The sequence below is a fragment of the Ruditapes philippinarum genome, unplaced genomic scaffold (genome assembly GCF_026571515.1).
Source record: "Ruditapes philippinarum isolate M1 unplaced genomic scaffold, ASM2657151v2 ctg481_1_1_1_1, whole genome shotgun sequence".
NCBI lineage: Eukaryota > Metazoa > Mollusca > Bivalvia > Venerida > Veneridae > Ruditapes > Ruditapes philippinarum.
In genome coordinates this window covers 11,622-39,288 of record NW_026866246.1, presented here as the reverse complement: position 1 = coordinate 39,288, position 27,667 = coordinate 11,622, and the positions used below count along the sequence as shown (strand labels likewise).

Sequence of the window (27,667 nt, the reverse complement as noted above, 5' to 3'; positions counted from 1 at the left end):
AACACCGATATACATGTATATTTCACCTGTAATGTCTGTACATGACATCTATGATATCATACCAACCGATTCCACTAACACGCAAACGCAGCCATGCGTTTGCCCATTTTGGCCCCTTGATGATTTCTTTTATTGCCGAAATAAGACCGCTGTTTCTGCCCGCTCTTGTTAATAGGAAACGAACGCTAACAGGATTTCTGTTACTAGTATCTAGTCCAATATCCGGCCGAATGTAAATTCTAGGTGTTTGCAAACTCATTGACCTTATTAAATCTCTAAAGGGTTTGCCGACCTTCGCCAACACAAACTGGATTGACGGGTTTGATTGTATGCAGAACTTAAAAATTTCAACTTGAATGTGAAGTGGTAACATCAGAAATGGAAAAGTCGTTCGCCTCTGTGCCCTCCTATTGTTTATCATATCTTGAAGCTCTTTCAGGGCTGAACACACAGAGACGTCACCGTTGTCGCCAGAGTCACCGTTGTCGCCGGAGTCACCGTTGTCGCCAGAGTCACCGTTGTCGCCGGAGTCACCGTTGTCGCCGGAGTCACCGTTGTCGAAATCATTAATATGGCTGACGCGACTTCATTCGACCAATCGAATGCGACGTCGACATTCCTGCAACGACGTTTGCTTAAAGCAATCATATCTGGACAAAACCTACCAATTATTATTAAAATGTATTAAAATATAAGCATTAATACCGAGGGGTATTAAACGATCAAATTTTCCAAGAAGCGCTGGCGCGCTTCATGGATTTGCTCGCCTACCTTTAGAAGCGCTGGCGCGCTTCATGGATTTGCTCGCCTACCTTTACCCTTACAAGTTCACACTCTATGAACATAACCAAAATGCGATAATCCTCAAACTTTTACAGAGTTACCTGGAGCAAGCACGTCTCTAGTCTTAGAGTACTAGTACTTAGTAACCAGTACTAAGCAGATACATTCGCCAGTAATTGACAACTGCCCTACTTGAAACAGCGGTAGGGGAAGAATGGCCGTAGAAATCATTTCGTGACCAATCTCCACGAAAGTATCTGGCCCGCCCGGGAATCGAACCCAGGCCGCCTGCGTGCCAATCTGACGCGCAACCGACTGAGCTAGCCGGCGAAACAGTTACACAACCAGCAAAATCCATGTAAAGTGTGGTTAGGTTAGCTGTTTCTGTTACTGCTAGTTACGACGACGACGACGACGACGACGACGACGACGACGACGACGACGACGACGACGACGACGACGACGACGACGACGATGATGATGATGATGATGATGATGATGATGATGATGATGATACTTTTGTCACTTCCAATATTAGGTTAATACAATGTATTTGAGTTTGAAAAAAAGTTTACACATCGGCAGACTATTTCATTTATTAAGAAATACATAATTTATGTACCATATACGTAGGCCATTTTCATTTTATGAGTTTTTTTGGTATGTACCAAATACGTTTTGGCGAGCATAGAAAAACTTATTCCAACCGAATATGGTACAATGTTTGTACCATATTCGGTCGAAAATTGTACCATATTCGGTCCGAATATGGTACATTTGTACCATATTCGACCGAATATGGTACATTTGTACCATATTCGTTTTTGTACCAAATACGGTCCAACAGGCCTTAATTAACAGTGATGTGCACAGTCTGCAGTAGTCATTAACTTGATGATGAATTCCATTATGTTTTAAAATCTTCTCACTTCAGTACTGAGAGGACAAAGATATGTTTTATTATCACTTGCTGTTTTAAAATTTGAACAGCTTATGTCAACTCCTGATATACATGTTCTTGTTAAAATCATTCTGCATTCATTAAACTTCACTCTATCTTCCTTATCAGTAACATCCCTTAAAATAAAAAAAAGAAGAAGATAATTCTAGTTATTCTACTTATTAATGCATTAGGGTATAGTAATAGATTTTCCTTTAAATGACATGCAGTAAATAACTTCTTGGTTGTAACAGCATGTCGTTATAATCATATTTGCATAGTATTTTGATGTCTTTTGTTTTTAACTGTAAGTCTTATGCCTATATTGGCTGAAATAGAGTGGAGGTCACTGACCATGGATAGATTGTACTTTTTTCTCTAACGATGTTCATCTAATTTCTTTTTTTTTTTCCAGATTTTATAAAGAAAGTGATGCGAGGTCACGAGTGGAAGAAATAGACTACACAGTATTGTTCCAATGATCTGAAAATGTTCGCTAGACATCATCGTGTTTTTTTTTCTCTTCTTGTATTTCATGTTCTCTTTGGACGAGTTTTGCTTTTAATATATAGAGAGTGAGCTTATTTGATCTTTTAGATATGATTTTTACATTAAAATCATATGAACACAGTATCTTACTTGGGCATTATAATTAACACGTGTTATCCATATATACTGAGATTCTGACAGTCAGGAGAAGCGAAATGCTGTTTACGTCCTTATCAAACTTAAAATTTAATTAATCATAGTAAACAATAGGTTTTTAATACATCATATGATCAAACATCATAATATCAACTCAGTAAATTTTTCATTGTGTCATCTATTTTTCATTCATAATATATATGTCTATTAAGCACAGTTTACGTCATTTCAAAGACAACGTGAAAATCTTCAATGTATTTCATTAGTATCACATATCAATAATGAGCTTTGTATAGTTTTAATATCACTACGTCTTAGATAACTACACCACATATAACCACCAAGCCCGCAATTTTAACCCTACCCACGTAATAATGCCAACATTTGTCAAATGTGTCTAGTTTAATTAGCCATGTTTGAAATAAAATTTCAGACAACGTGTTTGATTTTTTCAACCTTCTTTTCAAAATTCAGTCAATACTTTTGTACACTATAAACTCAAACGTTTTGCCTGATATGATAAAAGAAGATACTTTTTATTTCACCATGAAACATAATGTCGTATAAGAATAGCAAAGTTTATTCTCTTCGTTTCTCATCCTATATTTTCAAGCTTAGTTTATATTATGTCATGTATATTTAACAAAATGCTATAAATTTAAACTATAAATTAGCGTCTTATCTAAAATAGAGTCCTTAACATTAGAAAGTTAATTGTCCATTTTGACAAGCTGAAAAAAACTGTCATTAAGTGAAACGATTAACATTTCCCTTGTTTCTTCATACTTTACTCTTCATTGTAACCATTAGAGTGTTGATCCTAAATGACATCTGGTAGTTTCTGTAAGTTTTAGATCTGTTAGTTTGGTTCACGGATCAAGGACACTTTTGGGAGAAAAAATAATACCGGGTTGACAAAGCAGCAAAATACTGTACATGTCTGATATTTCTTGAAGTCATGAAGTCAAATTTAGTCTTATGGTCATGCGAAATGACAGAAAATCATATAATAAATTGTACACAGTCATATGGATAATATTACCACCTGTCATGACGGATCAATTACTGTAATTCATTTTTATCCAGCATGATTTAACCATAAATAATTCCAAATTTTTTGGGCAAATGGATTGTTTGTTTTGTCTAAGGTGTTATCATAAATCATGTCGTTTGCCAGCATAAATCTAAAAATAATTTTTTTGTGAGGTGAACTTTTGGATTTCGAAAATGAAAAAGAGGACAAAAAAGAAGTCATTACAAGTAGTCATTAAAGTACCTCAGAAATGAAATGTTGCAGATTTATTTTTACTGACCCTGTTGATAATCTTAACATATACGCACCTCTTGAACACCAACATGATTTATGAACACTAACGAGACCACCCTGAATTATCTAACCATATCCGAAGTTATTTCATCAGACTCAAGCATCTGGTCGAAATATAAATATTATCCGAAAACCCGTGTGTTTGGATTGTTAGTTTTGTATTTTAATAAAGCCTTAACTCTCACGCCCACCCATCCTATACATTCAAAGTTAGTCTCTAATAACAGTGTTCCTTAACAGAAGAGTTTTTCCTGGATTTTTATTGCCCTTCCTGGTGTGTCGGATTTGTACCCTATATAAAAGTTTTAACACTAAATCTATACCGGAGTGTTCCTACCGTTTGAAATAACACATTACCTACTGCCCATCTTCACCATGCATGTTAAATAATCTTTTCACATATTCATTATCATTTTCTGTCTAATGTTCACCTCTAAACATATACATTAAAAGACAGTGTTTCAATTTTACCCTTTGATTTTAGTTACCTTAAATGTCCTTTTTCAATTTCATTCTTACAGACATATTTTGTTTTCATTGTGTTTTTTTTTTTCAAATACAATACTAACTGAGTTTTATCAGTTTAAATTAATCAAAATCATTAATTGTATCGCATTTCTTGTCCGTTTTATATAAAACTAAATAGGAACATATAGATATTCTTTTTTCTTAATGTTACTTATATTTACTTGCACAGCAGGCACCTGAGATTTAAAAAAGTACTTATATACATGTATATATCTCTTTTTTTCAATGAGATAATGTATGAGTTATCTGATTATCATTTTTGCTTAAAATGATTAATATATCTAACTAAATTCGTGACCGACCCATCCCGTCCCTCTCATCCCGTACTACGATAAAGTCTGCTTCATTTTCCAGAAACCACAATATCTGACGTACAAACGCTTTTTTTTGTCTAGATCATGTGCTTATTTAGATATGTGTATATTTAAGTAATTGTTTTAAAATCTTGACTTCATTTATTTTTGTCAAGTTTGTCTTTTATATATAGAAATAGCAGCAAAATGTAGCATATTTATACAAGTACTGGTATTGTACAATGTTATGCAAAAATAAAGAATTAAACTAAAATAAATTCGTTGTTTTCTTTTCTTTTGATTAATTAATATTATAATATATTTAGATATATAATATACTGCAAAAGGGTAACTGTGCACATTAATACCTTACTCATAGGGATAATTTCTATATGAAATACCGCCTGGACTAGAGCGATTAATGTCTCAACGTAGATAAAGAAACATCAGTATTACTAGACCTGTTTACTGTCGTATAACGTTAGAAAAGCAACATATATAAAGTTTTGGAAGCGAGAGCTAGTCTCAACACCTTCAGATGAATAAGCATATTTTAAAATAATGAGACTCAAAACACAAACACGCGCGCGCGAGCACGCGCGCACACACACACACACACACACATGAAGAACTTTAGAAATGTACAAATATGACAAACACAGGAGACGCTTTACAGGTTTTATGTAAAATAGGACTTAATTAATAGCTACAAGTTGATGTGTGGGTGACTATTTTAGCCCTGGTTACATCTTGTTGAATGGAGCAGAACAAGTTTAGCTGTTGTTGTATATAGAACTATACAAGGATCGGCGGTCAGTCCAAGTAAGCATTTTTTCAGTTAATTAAACGGTAATTACCAAGTCAACCTCAAATGAAAAGCACTAAACACGTTAAGGTTAAGTCACACCGACACTCTAATGGCAACCTTGAAGCGTTACTATTGGAGGAAGACTTCACTCCATGTATTATTTCTGGTAAAGGGCACCAGAGTAGAAGTAACGACCTTCCGAACGCTAGCTTTTATCTGGAATATACGATAACGTATGTCCCAGCTTTTATGAAAAGATCTTACATTTAAACGGCTTCTTGAGATAAACAAAATATGTTTCCTAAGCATGAACTTCTCTCCATGATAACCAACGTATGAACATATCTGCGGATGCTTCTAAATTCAAATTTTACCATTTTCATGTTTAAATGTTGAATTCTGCTTCAGTCGGTGCTAGGGGACGTGAAAGTTAGTTCGCAATTACCACTACCGTCCATGAACAGACTCCATTAAATCGAGCCTGCAATATTCTTATTGGTGGAGGAAGACCTCTGGCGCCCCTCTTTGCATTATTTCAGGTTCAAACAGGCACCTAGGTAGAACCACCGACGTTCCGTAAGCTAGCTGGATAGCTTTTAAACTCGAACATACAGCGGTGAGAGGCAAGTGATTTGAGGATAGCTTCCTCACATGAACGAATTCAAAGTACCTGGCGGGGTGCGTAATTTCTGAACCAGTTGAGAGAGACCAATGTCTATTAGACTCATGTCCGAAACCAATAGCCACGGACATATTTCGCCTCGTCTGAGGATCAAATCTGTCATACGTGAATTACAATTAAAACATTCTTCGAGATACGACAGTGGAAAGAATTTGTAAATAAATCACAAAATATCAAAAACAATTAAAGCTCAATTCAACTAAGGAATTCACAGGAGTGACGACTCCCCCAGCTGACCTCTATCACACAGGAATTTACTATAACCTTTGATAATCAAAGCACAGAAAGCGCTGAATTTGTTTTGGGTCTCAGAATCAGAAAGGTGAAGTTTGTGAGATTATAAACCAGTTTCTTTTTGTGTAGTGCCAGCAATGCCGTTTCCAGTGTTATAAATGTAGAAAATTGGCTATAAGGCTAATTGCAACACTGATATTCTGACGACCCAAACAAATAACAAGAAACATGGCAATGCCATGAAACCAGGTTTTCAATTATCACCATTGTAGATAAATATGTTGTATTTGAAATACAAATACAAGCAACAAACAATGTAACTATGTGCAATGTAAAACATGAATAATGTAGGAGGAATTGCCACTGAAGAAGTGTTCACTATAATATTATGTATAAGGAAAAAAACAAAGGGCCATAATTAGGTCAAAAACTATCCAATCACAAAACCCCGACAATATGTGCCAGGGTGCTTGATGACAAAGCTTCTGTGAAAGTTTGAACAAAATCCGTTGAGAAATGTAGGACGAGTTCAGCACAGAAGAATTTGTTCACTATAATTATATTGATAATTCTGTATAATGAAAAACAAGTTACAAAGTAGACATGAAATAATATATCATATCTTTTTTAAATTACCTCCAAAGATGATATGACCTTTGACTGCCAAATCAAGTTAAAATCATGTAAACAGGATTTTCAATGTTAATGTCACTGTGACCTTGACCTTGGAGCCAGCCATGCGGAACATGCGTTCTGCACGTCATCTTGATGTGGTAAACATTTGTCTGAAGTTTCATCAAAATTCTTCAAATGGTTGAAGAGTTACAGAGCGGACAGGATTTTCAATGTTAATGTCACTGTGACCTTGACCTTGGAGCCAGCCATGCGGAACATGCGTTCTGCACGTCATCTTGATGTGGTAAACATTTGTCTGAAGTTTCATCAAAATTCTTCAAAGGGTTGAAGAGTTACAGAGCGGACAGGATTTTCAATGTTAATGTCACTGTGACCTTGACCTTGGAGCCAGCCATGCGGAACATGCGTTCTGCACGTCATCTTGATGTGGTAAACATTTGTCTGAAGTTTCATCAAAATTCTTCAAAGGGTTTAAGAGTTACAGAGCGGACAGGATTTTCAATGTTAATGTCACTGTGACCTTGACCTTGGAGCCAGCCATGCGGAACATGCGTTCTGCACGTCATCTTGATGTGGTAAACATTTGTCTGAAGTTTCATCAAAATTCTTCAAATGGTTTAAGAGTTACAGAGCGGACAGGATTTTCAATGTTAATGTCACTGTGACCTTGACCTTGGAGCCAGCCATGCGGAACATGCGTTCTGCACGTCATCTTGATGTGGTAAACATTCGTCTGAAGTTTCATCAAAATTCTTCAAAGGGTTGAAGAGTTACAGAGCGGACAGGATTTTCAATGTTAATGTCACTGTGACCTTGACCTTGGAGCCAGCCATGCGGAACATGCGTTCTGCACATCATCTTGATGTGGTAAACATTTGTCTGAAGTTTCATCAAAATTCTTCAAAGGGTTGAAGAGTTACAGAGCGGACAGGATTTTCAATGTTAATGTCACTGTGACCTTGACCTTGGAGCCAGCCATGCGGAACATGCGTTCTGCACGTCATCTTGATGTGGTAAACATTTGTCTGAAGTTTCATCAAAATTCTTCAAAGGGTTGAAGAGTTACAGAGCGGACAGGATTTTCAATGTTAATGTCACTGTGACCTTGACCTTGGAGCCAGCCATGCGGAACATGCGTTCTGCACGTCATCTTGATGTGGTAAACATTTGTCTGAAGTTTCATCAAAATTCTTCAAAGGGATGAAGAGTTACAGAGCGGACACAATTTCGTTTGACGCCCGCCCGCCCATCCGCCCATCCGCCCGCCATACCCCAATCTAATAACCAGGATTTTCAAAATTGAAAACCTGGTTAACTAGAACTCCGCGAGTCAGATGTGTCGCTTTGTGAACAATATAGTTTAGGAGAAATGGCTAGGACAAAAATGAAATATGAAAACTAACAAAGGGCAATAACTCAAAAAATAATAGGTGCAGAGCAGCAGTTTCTGTGCACTGCACTTCTTATCAATAAGATCAATCATTCTATGAAGTTTCAAGTCCATATCTTTTATAATTTATGAGCAATGGCCGGGACAAAAATAAAGTATGAAAATTACCAAGCAATAACTCAAAAAATAAGAAATGCAGAGTACCGGTTCTTGTGCACTGCACTTCTTCTTAATGAGATCTATCATCCTATGAAGTTTCAAGTCCATAGCTTTTATACTTTCGGAGAAATGGCCTGGACAAAAATAAAGTATGAAAATTAACAAAGGGCAATAACTCAAAAACTAAGAAATGCAGAGTACCGGTTCTTGTGCTTAATGAGATCTATCATCCTATGAAGTTTCAAGTCCATAGCTTTTATACATTAGGAGAAATGGCCCGGACAAAAATAAAGTATGAAAATTAACAAAAGGAAATAACCCAAAAATTAGGAAGTGCAGAGTATATGTCCTTGTGCACTGCACTTCTTCTTTATGAGATCAATTATCCTATGAAGTTTCAAGTCCATAGCTTTTATAGTTGGAGAGAAATAGCCCGGACAAAATTAAAGTATGAAAATTTAAAAAGGGCAATAACTCAAAAATTAAGAAGTGCAGAGTACCGGTCCTTATGCACTGCACTTCGGGTTATTAAAAGAAGCATGCATAACAAGTTTGAAGTCAATCCGACTTACAGTGACTAAGTATTGCTCCGGACAAGCTTTAGGGGAAGCCGACGACGATGACACCGCCGACAAAAGAAACCCCTATATGTCGCCTTTTCAAGGCGACACAAAAAATAAAGTATTTTGGCATCAATGGAAAAGTAACAATATCATGACTTCCAAAAAGTCAAGCTTAAAATAATAAATATACACAACTCCAGCAACACGTTAAAGCAGCCTTCAGCTTTTTTTCTGTTGGAAAAACAATTCTGTGTTGTTTGAAACTAAGTATTTCAATAATTTTATCTTGGAAAAGTCTACAACATCATTGTTAAGCCTTCTTCAAAACAGTGTCTAAACAGCTATTTATAATGCCTCAGTGATGGTTCTTTCTAAAAGTAGAAGATCAGGAAAAACAAATCCTCCACTTTACTAATAAAATATAGAGAGCAGACAGGTAGGTTTGAGGTATGACAGTATACCAACTCTATTACAAGTAGAGAAACTGATAGCGAACAGCATGGATCCTGATCAGACTGCGTGGATGCGCAGGCTGGTCTTGATCCATGCTGGTCACAAACGCACTATGTTGGTTTTGTTGTGACGTGGCTCATATCTAAAAATAACATACATGTATTTAACCTTAGAAAAGCTGAAGGCAACTTTAAGTGGTTTAGGCAAAAGACCCCATAAGGTGGACACTAGCCCACTTAATAAGCTAGAAGGGCTAAAACACCTCAAAACCAAAACAAGCTATAAGGGCTAAAAGGCCTCAAAACCAAAACAGATCTGATTTACTTGAAAACATTTATTCATCACATAGTTAACATGTATAAACATAAGCATATAAATTAATGATATTTTCATACATATACAATACAGAGAAAAAATACTTGGACGGAATGCAGCATGTATTGTTACACAATAAAGTTTACATTTTGTATGATCTACATGATAAGAAACTTTTAACTACTAGTACTTAAAGTGCATTGATGAAATACAACACTATCTGAAAATTATTCACAAAATCTATAATTATATTTGTAAATCATTAGCTGGTGGTAAATATCCATTTCAGTTTATTTTTAAAGAAAATAAGTAAAGCATTCACAACATTTATTGGCTTACAGATTGCCAGACTTACGATCACTAAATAAAAGAGAAATACAATTGTTAAACTATTTAACAGCATTAAATTACATCATTTAACCTTATTTATAACAACTTTTACAGTCAATGAATTATTTCTGTATTTAACTTTTTTTTTACTTTACATATCCAATAAAGAACAATACAGATAAGAATTATTGCCCTTCAACAGTTTCTATTTTATGAGAGTTACATCCCTTTTATTATAAGTCATTATCATCGTAGAAAATGTAGAAATGTTGTCAGATGCTGGCTATGGTACATTCAATAATAGAACACTCCAAAAGCTGCTGCTACACAAAATAATGAGTCCTGTAATATAAAAATATATCAGCTCTGTCAGCAATAATGATGATGATGATGATGATGATGGAAAATGGCCAGCTCAAGTCTCAAAACACATGTATATCAAATCATAATAGTTTTTACATAAAATACCATAAGTTCTTTTTTAGATGAAAATATAAACTTTTAAATTTAGCTGATATAAAGGCACAACATTTTATATTCTTCCAATAATAATTGACTTACATTCATGTAGATATCTTGTGCATAGTTATCTGTATCAGAGTCCCAGAAACATCTAGCCCCCATCCTGTAAATAATATGTTCAATCTTTACCATAAAATTTAAATATATGCAATTAATCATATATAATAAGGTAAAATCTTGCCAAAAATGTATCAAACATGTGATGATATTATTGACTGTTCAGTAAACATAAAGATAAAATTTGATTAATATGTAAGATATTATTCATATCTCTCATCATATATCACTTTTCATATCACTGCATGTTTGTAATGTTGTTTTTCATTGGATAATCTTGATGTTTATATAATCTATATACACTTTATTATAAATAAGTAATTTTCGTTTTTACTAATATAAAGTAAAGCTGCTGTATTATAAATTTGTTACAAAAATATCTGAGAAACGATATATCAATGGTTCAATGGTTGTTTGCAATATAACCCCCTAAAATTAGCTTAGGTTATATAACCTTTCAACTGTTTATACTATGCTATATAAACTGTCAAAAATAGTTTTCAATCTATCAATATATCACTATAATTCACACACTTTATGTCATTGACACTATATCACTTATTTTTATTGCTCACTGATTATCACTCACAGTTTAAAACTCACTGTTTATCAAATAGACAAATACTGTTTATATCTCACTGTATATCAAATACTGTACAGTACGCTCAGCGCGACTTTTTCAAAACCCGCGTGACCCCGCGGATGAGGTTTACCGCGGACGAAAATTTGCTCAGATATTGTCCGCGTGACCCCGCGGACAGAAAATTTTCACCACCGCGGACATAAATCGGCGGCTGAAACCGTTTCCCCCGCGGAGCGCACTGGTAAATTGCGGAGGAACGCGGCGGTCAAACACCGGTCAACGCAGTGGAAACCTTAAATTTTAAAAATTAATTACTGTATTTAAACATCAGTATACGTACGTACATGTACTGTAACATGTACTGTACATATACATGTAACTATATGTAAAATTTGTTTGTTTTCTTTCTTTTTTGTTGTAATAAAAGTACATGTACAAATGCAGTATTTTTCTTGTTCTTCTTCTTGTTATTGTGTTGGGTAATGTATAATATGTATTAGACATCAAGATAAATCATTGTCGTCGCAACTTCATGGTAGTGAGAAACTTGAAGTCAAATAATGAAACATTCGGCATATGACATTTATGAAAAAGATACTACAACAATTTATATGCCAGCTTTTGTTTCTTATTTAAAAACTTTGAAAACGTAACCCTCAACAATTTTATTCAGGCAATATTCCAGGACGTCTCTTTCAATTGTCAGATGCGTTTTACTGTTTCTGTTTATTTGCATGTTGATCATAAAGTCTTATATTTTATTTGGAACATTAAAAGAAAGCGTTTATTTCACCAAAATATACATTAAATGATATTTTGATTTATCTAATTACAGGTGTGAGTGTAATGTATATGTTTTGAAGTTTGTATCAACTGTTGAAGCTTATTTTCATTTTTGTTTTAGTAGTTTGTTTGCTTGTTCTTTTTTATTTTTTTATAGATTTTTTTTGCAGAATTTTGTTAAACTTGACGTTATACTTTTGTTATTTTATTATGAACAGTATGCATGTACATACATGTATATAAGGCAAACGAGCACATGGCAGTTATTTTCTAAGAACTTCCATCGACCGATTTTCAAGTTAAAAATATTTCATTTTAATTTTATCTTAAGATATTATTGTTCATAGGAAGAATAGTATTTGTAGACAACATGTAGTTTTAAGTACATACAATTGAACGTATATAGATGGTTTAAATATATTTTTCTTTTATTTCTAATATATTTACATGTATTTTATTTATGTCTTGTCTTGTATTCACACACATCGGCCTCTTACAGGACATGTACTGTAGCGTCAGTCATCATTGAGAAATCAGCACAAATGTCCTTTTTTTTTACTAAGTATCATATTTACCAGGCTCCCATATAGTTTAACAGCAATAATACTTTGAGAACCACAAGGAATGAAAAAGTAAAGATGACAGTGATAAATGACGATTTCAGTTGTAAAAATATTGGTATGTGGATGAATAGTTTTGTGGACGTTTATAACAAAAATATTAAAAACAACAACAAAAACAGGTACAGCTGTAATTATTTTTATTTCAAATTCCGTTCAAAAAAATTAACGTATAATAACGTTTAAGGAGACGATTGTGGTCAATTTTCAAGTCATTGTGTAAAAAAAGATGACGTTAAAAAATAATAAAACGTCTATTATTTTTAGAGCTGTCATTGATTCAGTGCAAAGCATATCAACGATATATCGATATCAAGTGACTAAAATCAATGATACACCGATATATCGATAATATCCTATACTCACTTGTCTGTCATTCACTTTCATACCTGTTTCAATGATTTCAGTCAAAAACATGTTCTGTACAGTGTCTTGTCCACTGCATGATTTTTACCAGACAATATTTTTGTCACCATTGCTATGAAATAATTCCACTTTATAACAAAAGCATAACATTAGATATAAATAACTGTTTCTGCATATTTTTGGGTGAATTGTATAATTTCTAGACATTTAATGTATAAGTCAAAAGTATCGATTTTTTAAAATTTGTATCGATTATTGATCGACAAAAAAATATCAACGATACATCGATATTGTCGATATCGATGACAGCTCTAATTATTTTTGGAGGTTAATTTATACTGACCAACTGACCATGGCGTTCCCCCGCGGGAAACGGGTGACTGATTTTATCGACGAATGAAGAACGGTCGTCAGAATTTTGTCCGCGGTGGAAACAACTGAACACCGGGGATCGCGGGGGAAATTATGCTTTCATCGCGGACGAACCCCCGCGTTTGTCCGCGATAAAAAAAAATCGTCCGCGGTGGTATCGCGGAAAAAGCAAAACCCGCGGTGAGCGTACTGTATATATATATCTCACTGATTATTAAATACTGTATATATCTCACTGTTTATTGAATACTGTGTATATCTCACTGATTATCAAATACTGTATATATGTCACTGTTTATCAAATACTGTATATATCTCACTGTACATCAAATACTGTATATATCTCACTGTTTATCAAATACTGTATATATCTCACTGTTTATTAAATAATGTATATATCTCACTGTATATCAAATACTGTATATATCTCACTGTTTATCAAATACTGTATATATCTCACTGTTTATCAAATACTGTATATATCTCACTGTTTATCAAATACTGTATATATCTCACTGTTTATTGAATACTGTATATATCTCACTGTTTATCAAATACTGCATATATCTCACTGATTATCAAATACTGTATATATCTCACTGATTATCAAATACTGCATATATCTCACTGTTTATCAAATATTGTATATATCTCACTGTTTATCAAATACTGTATATATCTCACTGATTATCAAATACTGTATATATCTCACTGTTTATCAAATACTGTATATATCTCACTGTTTATCAAATACTGTATATATCTCACTGTATATATAAAATACTGTATATATCTCACTGTTTATCAAATACTGTATATATCTCACTGTTTATTGAATACTGTATATATCTTACTGTTTATCAAATACTGTATATATCTCACGGTATATCACAGTCACTACATATAATATAATGTATAAGTAGATATTTCTGTCTGTCCAAAAGTTAGCCAATCTAAAATGCCAGACGTTTCGTGTGAGAAAAATATTAGCAAATTGTGCAAGGGTAGAATTTAATGACATGTTAGTTGATATTTACACTGGGGGAAATTTTAGAGACTTTCCTAAATTCGTGATATTCACCAATAATTCTACATCTCTAACTTAACCACTTATACAATATATCAACTGTTACATGTTATAAGAATATGACAAAATATCATTGTGTTTATTGATTATAAAATAAATGGAACCTTACTTTACACCCTCTCCTCTCTGTTCACCTATAGCAACTTGAACAACAAACTTATATCTATCATATCCCATATCTGAAATAAACAACACACAATATTGCACATTTAAAGTGCACACACATGTAGTTGGAGTAGAAATATTGTCAACATGTTTTGTTTAATTCACTTTATAATTTGAAATGATGAATTCCAGAACACACTATAGTAACTATAGTATGTCAATATGGGCATCTCTGTCACTGATTGAGTCACAAGTCTCTTTGTTATATTTTTACATAATGCAGATTATAATCATACATGTGAACTTTTTTCCATGATCAAGTGGGAGATTTTTATTCAAAAAGAGGGAGGTTTTAGAATTTGCAATAAACAAAGAAGGACGTTTTGACATCAAAAAGAGGGAGATTTCTTTAATTTGTGAAAATACCCTTATTTTAAGAGGAATCTTTGAAAATATGACTGCAGAAAGTGGGAGTTTCCCACTTAAAGTGGGAGAGTTCACATGTATGTACATATAATAAGAGCAAAAATGACCACAATATAAAATTTTGTTTGCATTAGTACAAAAAACAATCCCTGTAGATGAACACTGTACTGGATGGAGATCACCAATACCGGACAACCACCAAAGCCGGACAGCATTGAAAATGCCCGATTTAGTTTTTGTTATTTGTTCAGTGGTTGTTGACTGATCAGTCGCTTTTATATCAACAATAACTGCATGTTTGTTCTATAATTAAGTGATTAAATTTATTTCACTTTTCATAAATGGAAATATTTAAACTTCTTTTTCAAGAACGTGACATTGAAAATTCGGACGTCAAAAGTGTAATAACTGACCTCTTATACTAGCAATAATCATTTGCAGAGTGAATAATAGAATATCCAAAACTTCAGCATTTGCTGCCAAAATATTTTATATCATGTAAAATAAAAAAATTAAAACACCAAATCTTTTATTAAATTAAATCAGCATCATGGACATATCTGTCTGGACACATGGTACTGTAGTGTGGACAATTCAGGTAATTTTGGTACCCTCCTTCACAGGCCTCAGATATAAGTGTCAACATAATTAGAAATAAACAAACTAGTCTGTTAGTTCAGAGAAGAACCTAGATGTGTCAAATTTTCAGAGCTCTATCTTTAAAATAATTAAATCTGTATGAAAAAATGTTCAAAATGTGTCTGGTTGTTGTTCCCAGACCAGTATTAATTATTTCAAATAAATAAAAAACTTTTTTTCATTTTAAAGCACTGCTTGTATTTTGTTTACCTTTAAGTTTTGTTTTAATATCATCAGAGATTGTTTTTGTCCAGTCCATTATTTCCTCTGGATCGTATGTTTTACCATCTAAATGCTCATTTAACACGGCATGAATACACTCTTTCACAGATACTGGTCGAAATCTGAAAAAAAAGACAGCAATTTTTAATTCTCTTACAAAACCACTATACCTGGCTTCAAAATTTGTCTAATTACTTAGGTCAGAATCAAATTGAACTACGCAGAATACTATTCCTGTAAAAAAGAAAACAACTGGCAAAACAAAAATTGCTAACTGATGTATTTGTTTGTCCAGCAAAGTTAAAGAATTACTACCAATAGCCTCTCAATGACATGTACTTAATAATACTAAGGACATCATGATAAAGCATATTTTTAAGATTTACAGTTTATACAAAAACACATTTATAAGTAACGCTTTTCAAGAGCAGTTGATTTATTGCAAGATGAATACCTGGCAAAGTCTTGTTTAATTTTTCAATGCATTCAAAAATTTAATAATTACAACAACAGGTGTCCAGTGATTATACGGGAGAGGTACAAGATTGCCCCATACTTCAATCTCAGTAAAGGGAGACCATTGAGAAAATCTGTTATTTAAATCTATGGTTTTAAAACACAACACTACTCATTGGCCTATAACACTGAATGAAGTTTCTATATCAGATATACCACTTACAGTTTCGGACTTATACTCAAGCATCTATCTCAAAAGTAAATAATTCAAAACAAAGTAAGCTATAGTTATACATCTTTGACACTGCACTCATTATCAATAGTCTCTATCACAGTGTGAATTTGAAATGTTATCAAACTAGCGTACAGGGGTTGTAAAATGTGCACAAAATAAGGCAAAATAAAATCTAATTAATCTTGATATTCTTAAATGCAAATACATGTAATATTTCTCGGGATACTTATCCTAATGATTGGAAAATAACTAAAAAACACCATTCATAGCAAAATAACAATCTTAATCTATTTCTAAAATCTATTAAAATATATATTTCAAGAAATAATTTATTTACTCAAAAACTATTCTCAACCTAATATCATTCTAAATCTAAACCTATCCTTCATTCCCCTACTTTTACATTTCAACAATCTCATGTCCTATATTTCTAAAAATACAATACTTCGAACATTAATAAATTGTTCCTTATCAATCATTTGTCATAAAGATATAGCATCCTTAGTACCAGATATCTGAGATTTCTGTGTACTAATAACTATAATCTTTAAATTCAGTCAAAATACTATTTCTCATCAACCTTTGCCCGAGAGGTCTTACAGAAACAATAGAACATTTTAGTACCAGATATCTGAGATTCTGTATACATGAAAATGCTACTATCATTATGATCCGACTCTTACAAGGACATAACCAAACATATTTCAAATATCATAATCTCATATATTTTTCAAATACAAATAGCAAACTTATAGAAAAGGGAGGCAATACGGTAACCCATAAAGTAATTTCCATCACATAATTAATTACTAAGGTTGGATATCGTTCTTCACGAAACGGTCCGATACCGATACTGACGAAACGATACGGGTATTTTATCGATACTGATACTGATACTTTTACAATACCAAACCCTTTGCTGCAAGTATAAGAACTGAAGAGATATAACATGTTGTGCTAGAAAATAAATATGTTACATTACTGGTCTTTCTGAAATTTCATGCTGTAAAGTATACTTTTCTCAAGTTCCATATTTTGTTGTTTTGTGTTTACTCTTTTTTACAACATTTACACATGTTAATTGTAAAATACTTTTACTTTTTCATCAAAAGAACATTACATAATTTAAACACAGAAAAATATCTTATGCAGGACAGCGGTCTGCAGCTGAGAAGTCTACAAATTATTGTTTTTAATCTTGATATCTCTACATCTGAAAGAATTTAAGACAGTTGGTTATCTATTATTTTCTTACAGCAATTATTATTATTACAGTGTAGAAGTTTTATTCTGATGCTGATATTCTTTTTTAAATCACTGCTTACTGTCATAAATGAAATCACTGGATTGGTTGGCTTACTTTGCAATTTTGAATTACATGTAAGAAATTTCATTAGATGTTTTTTCAAAGTCACTTCTGTTTCCAGCCTGTTCTACTACAACAGCACAAACATATTTTCTACCAGAAAATAATAAAGAAATTTTGAAATACATGTATATGCACAGTCAGCACAGACTGTTTCCAAAATGACTTGTTTACATTTTCATGTTAACCTAATATTAGTCCTTGTAGAAGTCATAAAGCAAATACCTATGCTTTACAAATAATAAGGATTTGGTATTTATTAATATTTACTTTTCAATTTTATACATCTTTTATTTTTCAATAGCATGCACCGTGAACATCTTGCTACAGAAGAAAAGGGTATTGTCCTTACCAAATTGCATAATTCCACACTGATCAAATATGCAAAAATACTAGCCAACATTTGCAAAAAAAAATCCTACAAAACACTATATGAAATATGTTTCAGTTGTTTAAAGTATCACAGATCTAAATGTGTAATGCACACAAATAAAATAGAGATATACAGAATCCCTAAAGAAAGGCCAACACGACAAAATTGAAAATGTTGCAGGCTCGACCTTTGACAGGTGCATAATAGGCTATTCAAAAGAATATGCCTCCCTTTGATGTTGTTACTCTATCACCATCAAAGAGCCGCCGACATTCACACTTTTTGATTGAAGTTCTGTCAGCACTCTTTTGTTAAGAAAATGTATACATGTTTAATAATAGTCCAGTGTTACACCAAAAACAAAAGGAGGCATATTTTGTTAGAATATTTCGGCCTCATTTATGTTCAAATCGTAATTCACGTGTGAATTTGCACATGTGGTCATGGAAGAAAAGAACCTGGAAACATTAAATATGTATTCATTATGAGTGTTTAGAGACTTAAACCGAAAAAAGGATTTAATTATTTTTTAAAAGCATTGTTTGAATAAACAATGTCATATGTTGGATTTACATTGTCATTGCGGCAAAAGCTGTGTGCGATGTGTTTGGAAGGACTGTGTGCGATGTGCCGATGATTACTCAAGTATTTGATTTGCTTTCTCGTTGTTTCTTTGACATTTAAAACTTACAAACTTTTACCAAAATCAGTTCAAATAATTATATTTCCCTGCCGAGAACAAAAATATTATTATCTTGAACATAAGCGGCACAATACTTTTACAAAAATATCGCCGCGTCACAAACTTCAACTTTGCCGTACTCGCCGCATGATAATAGTAATTCATAGTTTGTTTTACGTGTTTGTAGGCTGTTTTATATAAAAATCTTCTTATTTTTTTTGACATATTGACTATTAAATTATTTTTTTTACAGAATTACAAAAGTATCAAATCCAGAACCGGTATTTTACGAAACGGTATATACCGGTAGTTTACGAAGTTACTATTCGGTATAGGACCGATACCGGGAACCGGTGTCCAACCCTATTAATTACGTATGTTTTCTTCATAACTTTGGAAAATAAATATTTCGAAAATCAAACCTGGATCATTTTGTACCGGGCTATGGTACAATTTCACATAAACTGCACCTGTTTATCCGGACTATATTTAGCTACCCCCAAATACGTCATTATGTGATAAGCGAAATATAAACAATGGAAACAATATCATCAGTCTTAAAAATGAACATATAACATTAAGGTAAATTGATGCCAATTATTTTTTCTAATTTAAAATATTGTATTTTTACACCGAGCATTGGTCCACACACTCTAATAATGCATTATGCAGGTTACATGGGTAAAACAGCTGACAAATATCAAAGACAAAAAGCTGCATTATGCGATAATTTTCATACACTTTATGTAAAGTGAAATGGAAGGAAATCAAAGATTCTTGCTAATTTTAGCTTATTATTTTGATCGACCACATTTCAACCGAGTCTGCTTAAATTATAATAAAACACTGCAACAGGATAGTAAAGTAGGCACTATCCGGAAAAATTGTTTCATCCAGATACTATTCATTTTAAAGTCGCATAAATGCAACAATTATCATAACAGAAATTAAATCATACTTGTGTTGAAAATTTGGCCTTATCACATATGTATTACTCGCTGGTGGAGGTTGCTCTGCTACTTCCACGTCAGCCATAATTCGGGTAATACAACAAGACGATCGTGAAAAATAAACAGACAAAATGGCGTACCTAACAACATGGACTGGTCTTCTGCCTATATTACCCGAAAGGAATTTTTACTGAAAAAATAATGATATGCGAATGCGGCTGGAATGACTTTTTTTATCTTTTATAACTTAATATGGTAGTAATTATTCCACAGATATATTTCGTAAATTACATGTTGAAATCATTCAAGCACCTTTATAATACAAGTCACTTACTATCAAGGGTCATTATACTGTACTGTACTTTAAAGCTATTATTTTTTTAAACAACATGGACACTTGTATATGATATGAAATTTCAACACCTTAGAAATGTAAGTGTAGACAACAAATATCATATCTTGATTTAAAATTGCAAGTATACTGGAAGCATTGGATTTCAAGTGCGCCAGAAAATCATGTAAGTCATGAATTTATAGAAGCAGTACGTGCATGATAGTTATCTTCATTTTATACAAGATACAGAAACGGCCAAAGACCAAGTACATTAGATCTTGTTTTCTCATCAGAAGAACTTTTAGTGAACAATATTGAACACTTCAGTTCCTCTGGGTAAAAGTGACCATAGTGATTACCTTTGGTATTGATTGTAATTCAAACAAATGAGGCATACATGAAAGAGTCATTTACTTACGATCGAGGAAACTATGATGAAATGAAAACTGACTTGAGTAATGTTGATTGGATAAGTGAATTTCAAGGTAAAGAAGTGAATGAAAATTGGATATTTTTCAAAGATAAAATAACAGAATCAATGAAAAAAACATATTCCTGTTAAGAAAATCAGATCATCAAATAGGGATAATAAACCAATTTGGATGACTAGAGAAGCTCTTAAAGCTGTGAAAAAGAAACATGGGGCAAGGAACAAATATAGACAAACAAATGAACATGTTCATTTTCAATATTTTTGTCGTCAACGTAATAGAGCTACCCGTGAATGTCGTAAAGTCAGAAATAACTTTGAAACAAAAAATGCAGAGGATACAAATCAGAAAGCATTTTACAAATACGTGAATTATCGCAAAAAAGTCATATAAACAAAATCACTGTTATATGTTTATAGTAAATACTTTTTTATTCATAGTGTATATACATTATGTATTTTAATGCTGAAATGCTTCATTTAAATGCTTGCTTGGTTCAATTATAGAACACCTACAGATACCAGAAAGCCACTGTCAGTCCCAGTTCTGACTCCTCAATCTGATAGGAAAACAGATCAACAAATAAAGAAAGCAAAAGTAAGACTACTTCCAAAATTCCCTTGTCAGACAAGAAGTGGAATGTCTGTTGCTGTTGACACGGCCTGGCACAAGCGAGGATTTGATTCTCTAACCTGTAAGTTAATTATTTTAGAAACAGTTTTTGTTTTTCTCTAATATTGCATACATATACTATGTGCTATAGGCATAAGTGATGGCAGGTGCTTATGAGTATGTGTGGTGTTAATGTAAGAAATAAATATTTTGCATTCAGTGTCTAGAGATCGTACAATTTTGATACATTACTTTGAAATAATCAGTTTTTAGCTACATATAGAACTATTTATATGTTTTTAGTGTTTGTTGTTTATTGTATTTTTTTTGTCATTTCTCACAGCTCACACTTTTTTCATGACCACTGGGAAATCCAGACAGCCAAAGAAAGTTGTTAAAACAATAGTTAGCCATCGGACCTGTGGTGTTTGCAATTGGTGGAGACGCAAAAGGCCGGGCCAGAAAGTACGTCCTCATGCATGTGTCAGAAATCATAGGGGCAGTGCAAGAGCTATGGAAGCAACAAGTGGTGTGAAAGGGGTTAAGGAACTTTTAGCTGAAGGTATTCCAGTGGAATACTTGGAAGGTGATGGTGACAACACCCTTATTTCTAGATTAAAAACTGACCTTGGTGTTTCAATGAAGAAACGTTTTGACAAGAATCATGTTGTAAAAAACTTTACAAAAGGTTTATATAAACTGAAAAGTGAAAAAGGTGTGAAACTTAGCAAAACTGTAATTTCTCATTTAGAAAAATGTTTGAAATATACATTTTCAAAAAATCAAGGCGATAAAATTGGAATGGAGGAAAACCTAAAAGCTATAGTTCCACATCAGTTTGGTGATCATTGTGTAATGCAAGGTTTTGTGGTTACAAACGGAAGCCTGGTTCCAGCTACACACATCGTAGCCTTCCATATAAAACTTCACTCCAGGACAGTAATCTCAGACAAAAATTACAACAGTTGTTTGATCCAATAATATATAATGCTGGTCACTATATAGATCTTGGCTCGAGCCAACAATGTGAGCACGCAAACAAAGAGGTCACACTAAGAGCACCTAAAAGTCATCACTATGGAAACTCCAGTAGTCTTGATTATCGTGTCCATGTAACAGCAGCATTCATAAATGAAGGAAGGCAGTATATTTCTAAGGTATGGTTTGCTGTTTTGATTCTACTTTTCTTTTTCATTTGTTTTACAGTTTATTGATGTTTTTCAGTTTTCCGTTATATTTCAGTTACCATGTTAATATGGATCTTTTTTATAGTTGCTGTTTTTGATCATAATACAATTATTTTTGTTGATCATGTTTGTTTACTTGTTGATCATGTTTGACTTGTTGATCATGTTGAAGTTGTTTATTTGTTATCATTTCAGAAGTTTTTGTTGTTGTTCTTTACATATACCTGTTTGTTGGACCTATTGACATAGACTTCTGTGAAGTCCAGAATGTAATGTAAGTAAATAAAGAATTTAAGTTTTCATTATTCAATCTACAAACAAATGCATAGTTAAACAATAATTTTTATAAAAGATGTACTAATATGTTCTTAAATATCAGACAGGATTTTCTATTATGCACACATTGCAAGAGAAACTTTTCATCCGCCACCAATAAAAGACAATTTGCTAACACATGATGTCATAATTATGAGTAAAATCATAGTCTTTGTTACTATACAAAATAAGCTGCTACTAGTTTTCATAATTTCTTTCCAAAAAACACCACATAACTATTGTTATCAAATGATTAAATTATTAACTTGTAAAAAACAGGGTTACTCAATGTTGGGTCTTTCACCTGGGACTCATACAGTTCGTCATGCAGAGAAATGTATGAAACAGCGGGAAAAAAAGAGAGAAAAGGCAAAATCCCCCTCCACCAAACTTAGACGATTGTTGTTAAAACAGGAACGGGCCACTAATCAGGGTGCAAATGAGGCACTGGAAGGAGATACATATCAGTCTGGTAAGTTTATATGTAGAACACTTTAGAACATATTATAATGCATATGATGTATATATACAGAGAACATGTAGTACCCATGAATGTAGGGGCGTCCGTAGCCGAGTGGTTAAGGTCGTTGACTTCAAACCACTTGCCCCTCACCGCTGTGGGCTAGAATCCCGACAGGGACTTTGGATTCTTTCATGTGAGGAAGCTTTCTAGCTAGCTTACAGAACGTCGGTTACTCAGGTGCCCATTCGTGCCTGAAATAATGCACGGAAAGGCACCTGAGGTCTTCCTCCACCAGTAAAGTTGCGATATGACCTATACTGTGTCGATTTGACGTAAAACCAAAAGAACAAAAACAAACAAATATGAATATATGCAAAATACTTTTTTAATACTAGCCTTAAGGTAGTACAAATCTAAAAATATGTAGAACATATGTAGAACACCTGTGTTGCAAATGTAGAATTCATACATTGACATATGTTGAACAAATGTAGAGCACAAATATAATGCTTGTTGAACACATGCTCTATACATGTTATAAAAAAAAAACACTCAAAATCCAGAATATGTTTTGTATTAGAAAATATAGAAATTACAGTTTATTTTGTTTGGATCAAATAGAGTTTTGAATAATTTGTTTGTTTTCAGACAATGGCATTTTACATAGAGCTAAACCTAAACAGTTTATTTCATGATATACAATGTTAATTATTGAAAAATGAATTCTACAGGTATTGGTCATGAAGAAACTGTCAATGTCGAGAAAATACCTGATTCAATTCCAAGGGGAAATTTCAAGTCTGCCAAATTCCATGGAAAGCCAACTATAATATCCTTTGACTTGGAAACAACTGGGCTAAGTGAGTTATCATTTTTACAAATTTCAATTTACACATGATTTTAAAGTGCTTCAAAGATCTTGATAACTAACATTATTTCATATCCTTTATTTGGTTTAAACATATATTAATTCAAGGTAATATATACATGTTAATAATTTACAATTTAAGCAGAAGGGAATACCCTTTATTTGTATTTTCAAAGACTTTGTTACTGCCTATATGAATTGTGGATGAATTAAAAATTTAACAGCTTTATTTTTCCAGCAATTCACCATACAAACAGTTATAAAATGGGTTTTTTAGTTATATTTTAATGTATGTTACAGTTCAAGGAGGAGTCCTACCTCAGATAACACAAATTTCGGCAGTAGAAGTTGTGTCAGAGCAACAATTCAACACATATGTCAACCCTACAGTTCCCATTGATAAAACAGCAACTAGTGTTACTGGAATAGCATATTTTGAAGGCCAGATGACAGTTAATGGAACAAAGGTTCAATCTGTGAATATTAGATCAGCAGTTGATGATATGATCGCCTGGATTTCTAAATTTCAAAATGTGTGTTTAGTTGCACATAATGGACGTAGGTTCGATTTCCCAATTTTGGTAACAACGCTCACAAATCTCGGAGTTTTTGATAAGTTTTCAAAGTGTGCATTTATTGATTCTTTGTCTGTGTTTAGAAAACTTTATCCTAAGCAATCTTTGAAACAAGTTGACCTTGTATCCACTATTCTTGGTGAAGTGTATGATGCACATAATGCCATTGAAGATGTAAAAGCACTCGGAAAGTTAATTCAGCATGTGAATCTCCCAACTAAAGATTTGATGGAACATAGTTTCAGTCCATCAGCAGTAGCCAACAACATCATGTTCAATAAGGCTAAAGCTTCAAATTTACCATCATTGAATCCTTTGATTTATACAGGAGTAATGAAAAGACCTACTGCTGAAAACATTGCAGGATCTGGATTAAATTTGTCACATTTAAAGCTGTTGTATAGTCGCGGTGGGGAGGACGCTTTACGGGATGTTTTCACAGCTAAGAATTCTGAAGGCTTGCCAAGAGTCACAAATGTTAAGAAATTATTGGATGAAATTATTCCTAAAATGTCAATGTTTTTTTAGTAAAAAAAATGATTAGGTAACTTGTTTGACAAGTACTCAGAAAAAATATTTTTCATACATGTGTGTTATTTATTCAAACATCGAGGTCAACATTGACACTAATAAAGACATTTTATAATATACTTTATGAACAGCCACGCGAGGAATAACAAACTATTAAATTGTGTTTAATGGCCATACCATACTATAAGGTATGGCCTCTGTTTATTGTTTTAACCAACAATACTTAAACATGTGCAAAGAATAGTACATACATCAATATTATGCAAATTAATACAATATAGAAAATACACATGTAGGAATTATAATTAAAAAAATTTTTGCTTCCTCTTTCTACGCTTCTTAGTAATTGATAACTGGTTTGAGACAATTTTATGTAGGGCTATTATTCGTTCAGCCGTTTTTACGAACGGCTAAAACCCGTACCTTCCGTGGCGGCGCATAAAGTTCGCTGATGCTATTTGGCATAGCTTATATTTAATGAAGTGGGGTTATGGAACTTGACTTATAGCTATTATATTTATGATTTGTTGTATATAATCTCAGGAAGTTCAACTATGTCTTAGTTAGATATGAAAATATTTGCAATTATTCACTTATATTTTTATCATTCGCTAAATTTTCATAGAGTTGTAACCAGGAAAAATTTCAAAACAATTATGAATATCAGCTTAGAAATTGTTCTACTATGTCTTTTTAAGGACATAAATCATATATATTGTGATTCTATGACTGATATTATCATTATTTATAATATATATGAACTCGGTATATTTTCAATAATTGAAATTTGGAAATAAATGATTATTTTATTTTCCGCATGTTATGCTTTGTTCACCTTTTTGTTAAAATAATGCGGGCAAATTGTTTGATTGGCCTTTATTTCCCTAAGTAATAGGGTGTTGATGAAAAATAAGCGCTTAAGTTTTAATGAATATTCATGTATTTGAAAAAAATATCAATAATTGGAGGTGGTACTTTTTTGTCTATAGTCAGATGGCGGCCATTTTTTTTCAAGTCATTTCAGAAAATCAATTTTTTTTTCTATTTTCCCCTATCAAGATTCATTTTTAAGCCTGATGTTTTATAAAATGACCCTTTCTGATTCATATATACTAATTTTTGTGGTAAAAACAACATTTTTGAGTAAGAAATGACACTTTTACCTACCATACAGGTAAAACAAGACTAGAAGATTTTCAAAATACGGGGGGTGATAAAAAATTACAAATATTTTTTTTATTTACATGGAAAGATGGTCTTAAATTTTGAAGATAAGTCAGTAAAATAGTACAGATTATGAAAATAATATGCAAAAAAAAATTTGAAATGATGTCCATTAGAGGTGTGCTACCTTAAAGAGAGACGATGGTTCGATTACGTAAAATGACTTGGAAAAAACTGAAGAACTAAATAGGTTTTTCAAGATGGTATTTACTATTGAAGATTTGAACAATATTCCATATATAAGTGATAGAAGTTCTGGTAAAAGTATCTTGGAAGTACAGTTCAATGAGCAAATTACCAAGAAATTACTTGAAAATCTTAACGTAACTAAATCATGTGGACCTGATTTCTTACACCCTAGAGTGCTGAAAGAAGTTAAGGATGCAATATGTTTACCATTAACTCGTTTATTTCATCAATCTTTTGAAGAAGAAGAGAGAACATTTCTGCATTTCACAGTGAAATCTTTCGGGAAACTATTTAAAACCCTAGTTAGGCCTCATCTAGAATATGGAAACATTATTTGGAATCCTCGTTTTAAGAAAGACATCAATGCAATTGAATCAGTACAAAGACGAGCAACAAAACTAGTTGGTCAACTAAGAGATCTGTCATATGAACAACGACTTAAAACACTGAAATTGCCTTCGCTAGCATATCGTCGATTTAGAGGTGACATGATTGAAGTTTTTAAATTGTTACATCATAAGGAGGATATTAACTATGAAGTGTTGTTTTTTTTAATTAAAGAACAATGCAAATACAAGAGGTCATGGGTATAAACTGACAGTGAAATCATGTAGAACTGAGATTAGAAAGCATTTCTTTACTCTACGGGTTATCTCGGACTGGAACAATTTACCAGAAGTGGTTGTGAATGCTCCTTCACTTAACAGCTTTAAAAACAGGTTGGACAAATTCATGGGAGCAACACAGTATACCACCGTACCGGATCAGAACTGGGCACAAAGCCATGGGGGTTATAGAAGACGATGATGACGTCTTGCGACCTCAACTCCAGTAAAGAAAAGTACATTCATAAAGAACCTATATAGTAGATAAGCAAATGTCACAACTTTATTTTCTTACAACATCTTATCGGACTGCCCATTTCAACGGAATGAATGAAAGTTATAGCAGGCTAAGTCATATTTTTTTATAAATATTTATCTATTGCTCATTATAATCTATATTTTA

The 27,667-nt window shown here is 32.9% G+C and overlaps 3 protein-coding genes across 3 annotated transcripts in view; 2 read left to right on the top strand and 1 right to left on the bottom strand.

The window, feature by feature from the left end:
* LOC132731904 (myosin catalytic light chain LC-1, mantle muscle-like) overlaps nt 1-4,794 on the top strand; it is a 36,629-nt gene extending 31,835 nt beyond the window's left edge. The window contains exon 5 of the mRNA XM_060718202.1: nt 2,139-4,794. Within this exon, the coding sequence (XP_060574185.1) occupies nt 2,139-2,182 (44 nt within the window). The 3' untranslated portion in view covers nt 2,183-4,794. The remainder of the gene's footprint in view (nt 1-2,138) is intronic.
* Nucleotides 4,795-9,760: 4,966 nt separating this feature from the next.
* Nucleotides 9,761-20,098, bottom strand: LOC132731898 (dynein light chain Tctex-type protein 2B-like). Its single transcript, XM_060718196.1, has 5 exons — nt 19,939-20,098; nt 15,857-15,990; nt 14,586-14,655; nt 10,648-10,711; nt 9,761-10,428 (listed from the first exon to the last, which is right to left on the bottom strand). Exons 1-5 carry the CDS (start codon nt 20,013-20,015, stop codon nt 10,381-10,383), a joined length of 393 nt encoding a protein of 130 aa, XP_060574179.1. The 5' UTR covers nt 20,016-20,098; the 3' UTR covers nt 9,761-10,380.
* A 2,063-nt stretch (nt 20,099-22,161) lies between these two features.
* On the top strand, nt 22,162-25,309 carry LOC132731900 (uncharacterized). The gene is made up of 4 exons (XM_060718198.1): nt 22,162-22,464; nt 23,089-23,281; nt 24,004-24,132; nt 24,441-25,309. Exons 2-4 carry the CDS (start codon nt 23,098-23,100, stop codon nt 25,241-25,243), a joined length of 1,116 nt encoding a protein of 371 aa, XP_060574181.1. The 5' UTR covers nt 22,162-22,464; nt 23,089-23,097; the 3' UTR covers nt 25,244-25,309.
* Nucleotides 25,310-27,667: the final 2,358 nt, after the last annotated feature.